At 32.8% G+C, this 14,232-nt stretch overlaps 1 protein-coding gene across 1 annotated transcript; it reads left to right on the forward strand.

Annotated features, from left to right (window-relative positions):
• Positions 1-3,165: 3,165 nt before the first annotated feature.
• LOC143080301 (carboxypeptidase B-like) lies at positions 3,166-13,291 on the forward strand. Its single transcript, XM_076256051.1, has 12 exons — positions 3,166-3,205; positions 4,951-5,028; positions 6,118-6,193; positions 6,457-6,590; positions 7,234-7,327; positions 7,591-7,713; positions 9,088-9,192; positions 9,799-9,909; positions 10,311-10,404; positions 11,151-11,356; positions 12,173-12,257; positions 13,040-13,291. The coding sequence occupies exons 2-12, from the start codon at positions 4,958-4,960 to the stop codon at positions 13,237-13,239; spliced, it is 1,299 nt and encodes a 432-aa protein (XP_076112166.1). The 5' UTR covers positions 3,166-3,205; positions 4,951-4,957; the 3' UTR covers positions 13,240-13,291.
• Positions 13,292-14,232: the final 941 nt, after the last annotated feature.

The raw sequence follows: 14,232 nt of genomic DNA on the forward strand, positions 1-14,232 counted from the left end.
AAATTGTAGATTCATTCATAAAAGCGAAATATTTCGCTTGTCCAACTTACACAATGCCTACTTTTGGACACACTTTAAAAATTTAACAATGTTTTCTTTTGTTGCTTCAAAGAAGTTGATGAATACTGCGGTATCCCATGGCGGATGAATTTCTAAATATAGTGCTGTAGGTCTGTCTAGCCAGGAATATACTGTTCCCAGTTCTAGCCTGCACAAAATAAATATTGTTTTTTATTCCCAATTATGATGCGTAAAAGAACTAAAGGCTTGTTTTTAAGTATTATAAAATTATTAAGGAAAATCTACCATTCTGGAACTGAAGATTTGCAGCCCAAAGTTTTCAAAAATTATACTGAAAGAAAAATGGAGACGGCAATTCAGTCTATGGAAGAAGCGTATCGATAAAAACTTTTCTTATATCACATAGCGATATTATACAAATACAGCCTTTGTATGAAGTCGATACAAGGATATATTGACCTGAAAGAAGTATATTGACTGAGGACGAAGTCCGAGGTCGATATACTTCTTTGGGTCGATATATCCTGTATTGACCTCATACAAAGGCTATATTTGATATATTATTAATTTCCGACCATGTTTGTATCAAAATCTTCATTTAGGTTTGTTGGAACTTTATAGATATTACATTGTCTCCTTGACAATAACAACATATTAGTTGTTTATTCATTTACTTTTTTTTGACATCTTATGTATTTGAAGATTTTTTTTTTCGTCAAATAATCGATCACAGATATCATTTGTTTCAAAACGTTAAACAATAACCTGAAATTCATTACATGACGTCACAAAGTATATCGGTTTTTAGATATTCTAAAAATAACCGGTCAATATGCTTTTTGCTATCCGCCGTTTTCTCTCTACCTTCGAAAATATAGTTTAACATGTGACTATCTCTAAACGAATCAAATTTGATAAAATATACGAATTAATAATATTAGACAATATCGCTATGTGATATAAGAAAAGTTTTTATCGCTACGCTTCTTCCATAGACTGAATTGCCGTCTCCATTTTCTAACTTTAAAACTTATTGTTCAAATATAAACAACAATTGGACTAAATATACATTCATAAGTTAGTTAGAAGCTAAAGTTTATGTCCGTGTAAAATTTGAAGTGCTGTGTTTTTCTTATACATAAATAAACAAATGCTATTAGTTCTTATATCAATGCGATACTTTTAAAATATCATAGCGGTGTTTTTGTTATATCAATATTAGTATTAACTATTAATATTAGACTGCTGTACCCATATTTTGACAATTTTACCTATTAGACTATGTCTGTTTTGTTCACGCATCGTGGTAAATATGACAGCATGTGTTGAGACTGGCATACACGTGAGAGGTTAAGCGCTATAAAACCAAGTTCAATCCACCATTTTCAAAATTTGAAAATGCCAGTACCGAGTCAAAAATATGACAGTTGTTATACATTCGTTTGGTGAGTTTTATCATTTGATTTTACCATTTGATAAGGGACTTTCTGTTTTGAATTTTCCTCGGAGTTCAGTATTTTTGTGATTTTACTTCTTAGTAGTATTGTATGTAAATAAGCAGTTTTAAGACCATTGCTTAAATTCAAACTGTTTTTGGTAACATCTTACAAATTTCTCAATTGGTTTTGGAAGCAAAACTAATTAAATAAGGGTTCAATAAACAATATCGTAATCAAATAGCTAAGTATCAAAATGATTGTTCACATATATAACATTTAGCAAATTTTATAATGAACGCACCGAAATAATATATATCCGATATGCTCGCAACGCACGCATGGAAGACTTTCTTTATTGATAACATTAATGAAACTAAATTGTGACAAAGATGAATCAGATTAATTCGACAAAATCTGACCTGTACTTTTGAATCTCCTTTTTTATACAAATTAGACCGTTGGTTTTCCTGTTTGAATGTTTTAACACTCAGTGGCGGATCCAGGGTGGGGTTCCGGGGGATGGAACCCCCTTTTTTGGCCGATCAATATTTGAATGGGACATATAGTTGGAACCCCCCCTTTTTTGGTCCTGGGTTGGGAAACCCATTTTTAAAATGGCTGGATCCGCCCCTGACACTAGTAATGTTTTTTTTCCTATAAAGCGTGGTGTTCGATGTGAGCCAAGACTCCGTGTTTAAGGCCCTACTTTGATATATAATGGTTTACCTAAAACAAATTATTACTTTGATGGAAAGTTGTCTCATTCGAACTCATGCACCATCTTCTTATATCTATGAATCTTTAAAAATTTCCCACTATAAATAACTACTTTCCAGTCCTCCAACTGAACGATCTAAATCTATAAATATAGAAAAGATATATACACATTTCTAACGTCAAAAGACATTTACATCTTATTTATTTGTGTTCTTAACATTTTTTTTTAGTACTCATTGAAGAATATAGGGTTATGGCATGAATATTGGGGAATATTGTCCTGAGTAGAATTATATATTCATGCAATAACCCTTTTATTGTATAGCAATATAATATTTGAAAATAAAAATTGGTTTAAACTAAGATTTTGTCGTTGATGACGTCATGAATTTTGAAGATTTATTGCACTAGTGCAATATTAAAATTTATTGCACGCTAACTTTTGGTTACTTTCTGTGGGAAATATTATATTGCTATAACAAGCGATACGGATTTATATTTTGCACTAAGGAATGTTTTTATACGATCGGTTACTAGTCAAAAACGAAAGTCAAATCTCTGTGGCAACAATACTTCGGAATGCCCTCACGGTCATCGCGATGTAAAAAAGCTTCCACGCGGCAAGCTGATAATGTTCATAGAGATATCGATTTACCAACGGGAAAAGTCTTTGATATAAAAAAAAGAACTGTTTTCCTTCTCAATATTTTTTTTCTATGTTAATAATAAATACATTTTCTGTTTGACAAGATTTTTGATTTTCGTTGTATTTGAAGTTGTCCATTGTCCAATTTATAGTCTGAGGCTACTCAGTTGGTATCTTCAATTTCGGGACATCAGCATTTATGTATTTTAATTTGTTTGGATATTTTTTTTTTACCATTTGAATATTCATTGTAATTTGGAGCTGTATTGGATTGGATTGTTTGAATAAATGTTTCTTTTAAGTAATGATATGTTTTGTCTATTTCGATATTACCAAGGCGGATAGGCTATAGCAGTGTGACCAGTACATTAGAATCTAAAAGGTCGGTAGACTATTTGCAACCGCATTTAAATTCCGCCATTGCATCATCACTTCAAATAGAATTAGTCGGTTAAACCATGTGATTGAAAACAATAGACTGAACAGGTTGTTAATACTTTCAACTATCAATAGGGTCAAGCAACATTTTCAAAATGATAAGTTCATGTAAGCGTTAATTTTGTTACAGTTACGAAATTTTAATGATATTGGTCCTAAAACATTAAACCGGTCATGATCTAAGTTTGTGAATTATGTTTGCAGTTTTCTTGACATGCATTGTGACGTGTCATCGTATTCATTTTATATTAGAAAACTATAACAGTTATTTTAGAAAAGTATCGCATTCATAATTTTTTTATATTAAAAAATCATCGCTAGATATAAGACAAATATCACATTGATATAAAAAAAATATATAGCAGTATCTTTGATTAATAGGTGATTTTGGCTTAGCAAACAATTGAATTCATCTCAATTGCATTCCACTGAATTTGCCACATGATATTTATAGAATGTGTACATCTACAAATGATAAATTATTATGATTAAATGTGCATTTATGTTTCATTTATTCAACAATTCAATTTTCTCGTTTAAATACACCTTGCTTGTTATTACATAAAATAATTCATAGAAAATATACAGACGTATGTCGTGTTAAATGTCACCCTGTTTTAAGAAAAGAGTCATTACTTTATGCCGAAAAATCTGCCTTTCTTCGTACAATTGCTAACATTCGTCTGAAATTTCCCACAATGCAACTCGTTGATATAAGACAATATCGCTCGTTGATATAAGAAAAGTTTTTATCGAATCGTTTCTTCCATAGACTGCAATTTATCACTTGGAGAAATAAAATTGATCGCGAGTTACATTATTTTGTATACAGAAATGAGTTAATCTTACGAGTATTTTTACAGTTAAGATTTATTGTGAAAAGAGCCGCTGCTGCAGCTTACATTAAATAATGACGTAGAGAAAAAGGAAATGAGGTTTTAGATCATAATACAGAATTGCAACTAGCACTATTTTTTTTTGTTTTACATCTTAAAGTAATTAATAGTAATTGTATATTCAACTTCATTTTTTTATTTGGCTGTTTTTAATTTTGTTTTATTAGAACTTACTAGTGCGTTTTTATACAAGTTTATGACGACCCATAGCATCAGTTTCAGGGGAAATCATAACACTGTGCATTAAGACGTCGTTTGGTTTATTAGTCATTTTGGTTGTTGTTCCATCGAAATAAACATCACATTTCTTTTCATTTGTAATCGCTTCTACACTCCCCTACCTCAAGATTCAACCTGAGACTACTATAGCATAGTTGTAGTAGTCTCAGACTCATCATACTACAATGACGACATCTTCAACGTAGGTATTTTCTTGTAACCGTGTGTTATTTTGCTGAGCGCCAATTTGGTTACCGGAGAGCATGATTTGCTATCCAAAATTCATTACTGTACCAACCAGGACCCACCACTGCTAACAGAGATTTATGACTTAAAACAGTTATCCTTTAAGAGCCTCTTTTATCAAGAACTCTTACTACTTTACGTTTGAGTTGGGGTTGGGGTTTATTTTTGGAGGTGGGATGTTTGGGAAAATATTTTCTTTTGTGAAGTCCAAATTATACGTTCGTTAAAAACACCTTACTTTAAATAAAGTTAATAATGTACATTATTGTTGCATAAATATTTGCCGTTTTCTAAACGAACTTAGAAACTCAAATATTTTCTATTACAGGACCAAAATGAAACTCCTGTGTATAACCACTTTGCTTCTGGTATCTCAAGTCACAACACAGAACACACGATATGACGGGTAAGAACCAATATTTATATAATGATTTAGATTGCAGAAGAGTGAGGTAAACCGCTATTTTTTTCAGAGAAAGTATAAATAATATTAAATAGGTATGTAAACAGACAATGAGAGAAATATATACGTCTTCCATCTATAGAATATTTATAGTGTATTCTTTTTTTTTTAATCATTTTAAGTATGTTCCAAGATCGTTTTTTACTTATCTTTTTTTTTTTTTTAATTATTACTTTTTAATGTATTTGATTATTTTGTTTTTAGCAATCTGCACCATGTACACTCGTGACCATTATTTTAAGAGCCAAATCCTTCTTATGTCAGCTTTGTCTAGGTTGCACCCTTAATTAAGTCAAATTACAAAAAAATATAAGCAGACAATTTCAATAAAAATTATGTCCTTTGCATTGGCATTCTAGACGTATTAACTCTTCATTCGTACAATCGTCTAGCTATATAATCTTTTTAAGAATCGACATTTAATATATGTCAAAAACAAGAAACAGCGTCTGGACTAGAAAATTCTGAGAAGAAGGTATCCATGTAGTTTACAACAATGTCGGAGAAAAGAGCAGGCGTGCCATATTAGTTCGCGTTGTCCACACTTTTTAAATTTTCTGGTCACAGCATAAGTATGTGCAATCGTTATGGTTAAAGTATACTGTAACAGTCAAATTTCTATATACCTAATAGTATTTGATTTTTATGAAGTAAACTGTATTTGACCATATCGATCAAACTAGCCATACGCCCCAGCCTATACGTTTGGAACCTTGATTTTTATTCGTTGCACGTTTACCAGTGCACAAATACATGGGAAGGCCATTTGGTGGCTAGGGGACAGAAGGATTTATTTATGAACAAATATTCTTTTCATCTCTTGCTATAGGTCGGTTTATTTATTTTCACTTTAGCACGAAAATATTTTCAGTATTTTGTTTGGAAATATTTATTTCGGTCTGATCTTGTGCAAGATTTTTTTCAGTTTTTAATTTTACCAAACAAGGGTATTTGATTTACAGAATGTTATTTTTGATAAATTTTGTTTCAGTGTTTGTTCGCTTAGTTAGCCACAATTCTATTCTGTTTCAGTCACGAAGTATTAAAGATCTTTCCAAAAACAACGAATGAAGCAAGTTATGTTCTCGATATGGTACAGAAATACGGGGTATGCATACGAAATTGTGTTTGATTATTTTGTAAATCTTTTAAACATACATTTAACACCCAGTAAGGTGTCGTTTGAATGAGGTTTTAACTAAAAAAAATAGTGCACTTACTAAATAAAGGTAATATATTATGCATACTTGGACATTTACAGAATATTTAAAAAAAATTGAAAAAATAAAAAATCTCATAAACTCATGGATAAAGACATTCATGCAATAATCTAATATTTTAAAACAGAATATCTGTGTTTTATTTGGACAGTTAGATGTATGGCATGTTCACCATAACGACAGCTCTCTGGACGTTAAAATTTGGCCAACAATATCAAGTACAGTGAAACAAGATCTAACCAACACACGTATACCTTTTTTTACATGGATAAAAGATATACAATCGTAAGTATGTGTTTTCAGAATAAGAGACCTTACAGCTTTCCTCAGATTGAATTTTCCCATTTTTATGTGTATCATAGACTATAGTATTACAGTGTCCTATAATCTTTTCCCCGTCACAGACACTAATTATGTGACATAAAGCCCAATTCCCCTTTGTCGATGAAAAGATACATGCATCATATGGCATGGACGACTTCATATATATACTATTATGATTGATTGATGTCGGTTGCTAAAGTCCAGTGGCAAATATTTCATGCATGTTTACGGCGAAATATACTATTAAATATCGGAGTTATTATGTATGTCAAAGTATAAATGTTCTGTAAATGGCACTTCTTCTCTCTGTATTCAAATACTGTATCTGGCTTTAAGGCTGTGATAAAATGACTTGTCATTGAATGACTATACCTTTCCGTCCATTAAAGGATTTTGTTCCTGTGAGTAGCCAGACACTGCAATCTTTATCACATCTTTCTGCGATTGAAATATCCGTCCGCTGATTAAAGTGCAAGTGACTTATTGTTATATTTTCAGGCCTAGTTTTTTTTTCATTCAAAAGTTGAAATAAAAATGATTACGTGCATGTCTTTTTATTGATATTTGTTATATTTCTATAAAATATCAAATTGTTTCTTTAAAGGTTGATAGATCAACAATTTGCTCCCATTACAAGTCACATTAATAAGAGAGCAACTCAGCAATTTATGTTTACAGTTTACCATTCGTTCGCCCAAGTAAGTATGATAAACCTTATGATAAAAAAAAAAAAAAAAAAAAAAAATCTGAAGGTTTTTTTTATCCCGTTAATACACAAGTCAAAACAATGATGAGAATACAATTTTATTTTATAACATTTTTGTTTAAATTATGATTCCAATAAAACTCTTCGGTGATCATTTGCGACTCAAAACTAGAAGGACATTCCAAGACTACCATTTAAAAGAAATGTTAATATATTTTTGTTATTCAATGTTTCATATACCAATTTCGTTATTAGATTGAAGCATACGTAGCAAGCTTGAGCCAGGATACAGGCACTGGGCCATCAGGGGACTCAATTTATTCCAGTAATGCTGTGATTGGTTATACTGAAGAAAACAGACAAATTCATCTTGTAAAGGTAGGTGACAACGCAGGCAAATCCAAAAACCAACAACAACGCACAATAATGTACCTCAAATTCAATGCAACGAAATTTGTTCAGCTACCAGCCCAGAGTTTCATTTAACAGTTATTTACCAAATCACAGCTTTTATAAATAGAAATAGTATTTTGGGCTTTGAATAGAAAATTGAAGCACATAAAAAAAACACCCTAGCACTTGAACAAAACGGAATTACTTCTTTTAACTTTAGAACAATGCAACTACTTACTAAATGTACTTTAAGCCTCGGTCACACCTTACCGGATAGCACGAACGGACGCCTAATGGATGAAAATAAAAGTTGTCCGTTGACAAAATTGTTATCCGTTGAGAGTCCGTTGATGTACTGACCAAATAAAACGGACGCGTAACGAATGCATAACGGACTCATAACGGACTCACAACGGATATGCAACGTACGAGAAACGGAAACGCAACGTACAGAACAGATGTCGAACGTACACCCAACGGACGAGTAAAGCATGAAACGGACACCTAACGGAAGCGTACCGGATAAAACAGATGAACAAGATATACGGAAAAATTAAAGACGACAATATTAATACATGTGTATATCGCATAAATATTAAAACTGTTTCTGTGTAACTGGTTTTGGTTTGTTCTTCGAAATGCCGCTAAAGGGCAGTACTAGTATCTGGCCTGAGTAAGAGCTGCTTGATTGTGAAGACGTACCCTTACTCTAAGATCGATTATGAATAATAAGAATTCATGAAACTTTAAAAATCTAATTGGCATTTCTGACGCGAAATTTTTTATTGGTATTTATCTGTTTCCGATCCGTTCATCATCCGTTTTATCCGTTATACGTCCGGTAGAAGTCCGTTTCACATTCGTTCAACATCCGTTTTATCCGTTAGACGTCCGTTAGAAGTCCGTTGGTGAATTTATCTGCCAGACCTTCAACGGATGTATGACGGACACGTAATGGGTACAAAACGGAAACGAAACGGACGCCTATACCGGACGTTCAACGGACATTTCATCCGTAAAGACGTCCGTTCAAAGTTTTGAACATGCTCAAAATTTTCCACCGGACAAAACGTACTCTAAACGGACATGCAACAGATATGGACGGACGTCTAACGGATAAGAACGAACGTCTAACGGACATGAACGGATTGAAAAAAGTTATCCGTTCGAGCTATCCGTTAAGGTGTGACCGAGGCTTTAGTAATTAACAACGCGAATTATGATATTCCACACTCCAACGACTTCAATTTCCCGGAAGTTTTCCTTTAAAACTAATATCGACGTCTTAAGAAAAACATGATAATATGACCAGAGACATATTGTATTATATGTCTCTGATATGACAAATAACTTTTGCAGATATCTAAACCCAGTAACCAAGCTAAAAAGGCTATCTTTGTTGATGGTGGCATACACGCCCGTGAATGGATATCACCTGCATTTGTTCTTTATCTCATAGACCAGGTAACTACCTATTATTATTGCAAACAAGTACCAAGCACAGTTACCGAACAAAGGTATGACTGAAATAGTAGCACACGAAAACTTATATTTTAATCCAGTAAGTTAAACAAGTTAAGCTAAAAATGAAATTTGTGTCCCTGTCATATTTTGAAAGGTGTTTTTTCAACAGTGCCATTTTTTTATATAGACGCAAATATGACTGACTTGTACATAATGACAACAAATACAACAAAAATAGGAGGAAAAAAATGAATATAAAACCAAGTTGAAGGGAACGTTTATGTTAACGTTGTAAATGTGTTCATAAAGTTTCGGATAAACGTATCCAAGATGAGTGTATTAATTACATCAAACGATCTCAAAAAAGAAAATTCACGTTTGTGAAATGATAGACATGAAACTTTTGCATAATAAATGTTAGTAACCGAAAGAAAACCAACTAAAACGATTGGTTTTTGCACGGTGAGGCAACAAACGTACATAAATACAGAACACAAAATTATCATGATTGTCATATTTGTATTTATATCTTCGACCGATGAATCTTATTAAACATACTTTATAAATGATATTATATAATATCTTTACACGTGATTTTTTTTCTAGTTGAAGTATAACCCCGATCAGTTACAGAGTGTAGAAGACCTTGTAGATACATATGACTGGTATATTGTACCAGTACTTAACCCTGATGGATACAGTTATTCATTCGCTTCAGTAAGTCCTATAAAAGACTAAAATGTACTTTCAATTGTTGGTGACGGTGACACTTTTTAATTGAATGTTCTGCGTTTAATATCTTGGTGAAAGTTAATGTTTAGATACTTTTCAAACAACTATGTGTTTACGTTTCATGTCTGTGTTATCTATAATTCAGCTTGTCCACACTGAAGATAATGACCCTTTGCTGTCCATCTTTGCAATGCTTACAGTGTTATTCATCTTTCGATTTCGGCAGATGTATGGGAATTGTACAGGGTATCCTTTTTATTTGATCAATGGTTTTTATGTTTTGGTTTGGGACCCAAGGTTATAATCTGAGATTAATTGTTCTGTGCCTTTTCTTATATGGTACTTATCATTTTTCACATTTACATCTTGCTTCTCAAATGTTTTAGGACAGATTGTGGAGAAAGAATAGACGTACAAATTCTGGTTCAACCTGTCATGGTGTTGACCTCAATAGAAACTTCGGTTACCAGTGGAATCCGGGTATGTATTTAAGTTTGTTCCACCAGATTCATTCGATATCCCGCATCTTGAAATAATTCAAAAACAAATAAAGATTGTGATAAGTTGCCTTATATTGTAAAAAATGTTCTATTGGCTTGAATGATATATAAAATTGGTATCATTTCCCGTCCAGGAGAAGATATGAAAAATTAAAAAAGGAAATAAGGTTACAGTATTGATATTTAAGACCCAATCAAAAATCATTGCTTCAAGTTGACGTAATTCATGACACTTTTAAAAGTTGTCGAAGACTGAGTTCCAACTACAAGCAAGCCTTCATACCAAACAAATTCTCTGTTTGTGAGCAAAATTATTTGAAGGGTTTCATTTTCTAGTAAAAAAATTAATCAGATCCATTCCTCTAACTTCACGTGCATAATATAATGCTGGATATACAACGAAGTTGAGTAGACATGAAACTTTTGCATAATAAAAGTTAGTAACCGAAATATCTTTACGGAAAACCAACTAAAAACGATTGTCTTTCTTACCATACAATATTTCTTCAAGATTCTATTAAAAATTGAAAAGAAAAACATGCTTTTTTTCTACCAACACATAAACTCTTAAAATATGAATAAATTTTCAAAATATCATAATGAATGTTTACAGTTTTAAAAGTAACAGAAAATGCAGAATTGTGAAACTAAAATGGGTCCTTAGGAGATTTTTTAGGAAAATCAGGGTTCTTACGAGATTTTAGGAAAATCATACTTATTTTACAGCAATTGGTGGATCCACAAGCGCTTGTAGTGATGTCTTTTCTGGTGTTAGTGCATTCAGTGAAGCAGAGAGCAAGGCTATTAGAGATTACTTTGCCTCCGCCTCAAATGTAGATTTTATTTCCTACCTGACTGTCCACTCATACGGGCAGATGTGGTTATATCCATGGGGTTATACATCAGCTTTACCAAACGATTATGTAGACTTGGTAGGTATAGTGTTCGCCTATCGTACAAAAAAAATCATCATAGATATTAGGATTATAATGTTGTACCCGAGACGCTTTTTTCGTCTACAAAGACTCATCAGTGACGCTCGAATAAAAAATTTTAAAGCCTAAATTAAGTGCAATGTTGAAGAGTATTGAGGGTTAACAATTCCTAGTTGTTTAGATATCATCTAGTTCGGGAAAATGGTATCAGATAACGAGGGGATGGGGAATAATTTGTATGGAACAGTTCCATTCGAAATATAGTAAACCATTGATAAAATAGCGAACATAATATGGTTTTGTCAAATATGTAGGGTATATCAAGTTTCATGTTAAGTCGGATTTAGACTTAGTTTTCTCCACGCGATAGTGGTGTTTTATATAATTGATGACACTAAGACACACAAATAAAGTACCTTTTTGGACTTGTATCTCACATTTAGTCCTGACCGGGATGGATCGGCTTTTAGTGTAGAAAGGCTGGATTTTAAACAACAAAACATCAATGTCAGAGGTACCATCCCAACAAAAACTAAAAACAAAGACTGTTTAGAAATAAAAAATCAACTTAGCAAAGATACCAGACTTGTATGTTTGTACGTCGGACGGACGCGGGTTCGTTTACAAAATACTTATCAGACGATCGAATCAAAATGTTAAAAAGCAAAATAAATAACGAAAGTGAAGAGTTTTTTTTACCAGAAAACAGCAACAGTCAGTAGTCTACAATTCTATATAAAACGATTTCGCTTTATTGTGTGTATACAGTTATATTGTCAGATTCTAACAGTACGTGTGTCTTGTTGTGTTTAGGACGCCGCAGGAAATACAGCCAGAGTTGCCATCAGAAACAGATTTAACACAAGATATACAGTTGGGTCTTCCACCAATGTTTTATGTATGTATAAACAATCAAGATTCACTAGTCTTTAATTAAGATATGGTATAAATGCAAATGAGACAAGTCATTCCACAGGCAGAGGGCAAATAACATAAAAATTAACGCCTATACAATACAATCACAACAGTAGGCAAATTCACTACGGCATACTAAGTCAGCTATAAAACCCCGAAATGACAAATGTAAAACATTTCAAACGAGAACTTCACTTTTCAACTGTTTATTTTTTTCATTTGCCGTTCCTTATATGAGATTAATGTAAACACGAACTATATGTGATTGATAACATTTTAAAGTGTGATATCCAATTATGTATGGAACTTTGAACCGCGACAATAATCTATACGTTAAAGGAATAAGCAATGTAAGCATCAATCTTGCCAAAACTAGTTTACTATTAAAAAAAAAAAAAAAAAAAAAAAAACATTTGCTGATAAGAAATCAAAATAGCGCCATATCAAACTAAATGAAAACAATAAAATATTGCAGTTTATTCTTTGGGAATGCCATATGGAACTCTTTTCTCATAGGTGGATCCAGAGGGGGCCTGGTGGCCCGGGCCCCCATTTCATGGGGAAAATTTAGTTGATTATATGGGGAATAATTAAAGCATGACTGGAGCGGGGCCCTTAGGTCAGTCAGCGCCGCCCCCATCTACCACTGTTTCTTGATTGCTGCATATTTGGTATGATGACTGCCTAGTGATAAAAAACCTAACATTGGATAAATTGTATAATTGTACTTTGATAAAGGCATAATTTTTTTTCAATACATAACAGATTCAGCTGCCGGTGGATCAGATGATTATGCTAAGGGTGGAGCTGGTATCAAATATTCCTACACCTTGGAGCTAAGGGATACAGGAAGATATGGGTTTGTTCTACCAGAAAGCAGTATCATCCCTACATGCCAGGAGACAATGGATGGTGTCATAGCTTTCGCCAATGACTTGAAAGTCTTACCTCAAACAAAGCGCTGATGGCTTGTTTACAGTTGGCTAAATAAAGTCGTCAACATTTTTGTTTGTTCTATTCAGATTGTTGTTATATGTTTTCAGTACTGTAAGATCGGAGAGGGACAGCCAACATTTCCAAAACAAATCAAAGCACAACTGTATTCTGAAATATACAGGTTAAACAAATCAGACAGCAAACAGCGTTCTGAAATGATAAGCTGCGTCTTTAATTCTTGGCATGTATTTGTATAATGAGGAAATTTGGTACCTGAAAGAAGACCAAACTTGTGATTTTCTTTGAATTTAAGTAGAGTTTTCTATGAAGCAAAATGTCTCTTTTCAGAATTTCTCTCTTTACCTACAGGGGAGGTAATGACCTTACTAACGTAAAATGTTGTTTTTGCGACGTCAAACTATGACATATCGGGAAAAGATATGACCATTTGATAAATATGAGTTATTTCTGAATAAAAAATGCATAATTTTTTAGGATATTTATAAAATACAAAAATTACAAATTATCTAACAAAAAACAATTTGTTTTATCTTTTAAACCAAAAAAGTTATGGTTTTCTTTCGAAAGGGAAAATACGGCCACAAATCCGAATTTTCAGCAAATATACAAAATTTTGACCTCATTTAACTCAATAAGTAGCACATGAAGGTATATTTATTATTACATATTTGATTAAAGCAGGCAACAAACTAGCCTATATGGAAATTTTCATCAAACTGTCAATACAGGATCAAAACTGTATCGTATGCCCTTGATCACCATTTCAGTAACGTTTCTTTTTTTTTTTTGTGTTTGTTAGCGTTTGTCTTGGCCATCATGCATGAATCATGAAGTCTGATTACACATTGTTTTGCTATCTTTCTTTAGTTGTAGTTACATCAATATTAACCGTGACACTAAAGTATTCAGGGGCGGATGCAGGAATTTTCGAAAGGGGGGGTGCTAACCCAGGGCACCCAGGGCAAAGGGGGGGTGCAAAACATATGTCCCGATACAAATGC

Source organism: Mytilus galloprovincialis, chromosome 6 (assembly GCF_965363235.1).
Source record: "Mytilus galloprovincialis chromosome 6, xbMytGall1.hap1.1, whole genome shotgun sequence".
Classification (NCBI taxonomy): domain Eukaryota; kingdom Metazoa; phylum Mollusca; class Bivalvia; order Mytilida; family Mytilidae; genus Mytilus; species Mytilus galloprovincialis.

Coding starts and splice junctions, on each gene's coding strand:
- LOC143080301 (XM_076256051.1), top strand. CDS start 4,958: ATGAAACTCCTGTGTATAACCACTTTGCTTCTGGTATCTCAAGTCACA. Junction 7,328..7,590: donor TTTACCATTCGTTCGCCCAA/GTAAGTATGATA, acceptor TTTCGTTATTAG/ATTGAAGCATACGTAGCAAG. Junction 12,258..13,039: donor GTCTTCCACCAATGTTTTAT/GTATGTATAAAC, acceptor AATACATAACAG/ATTCAGCTGCCGGTGGATCA.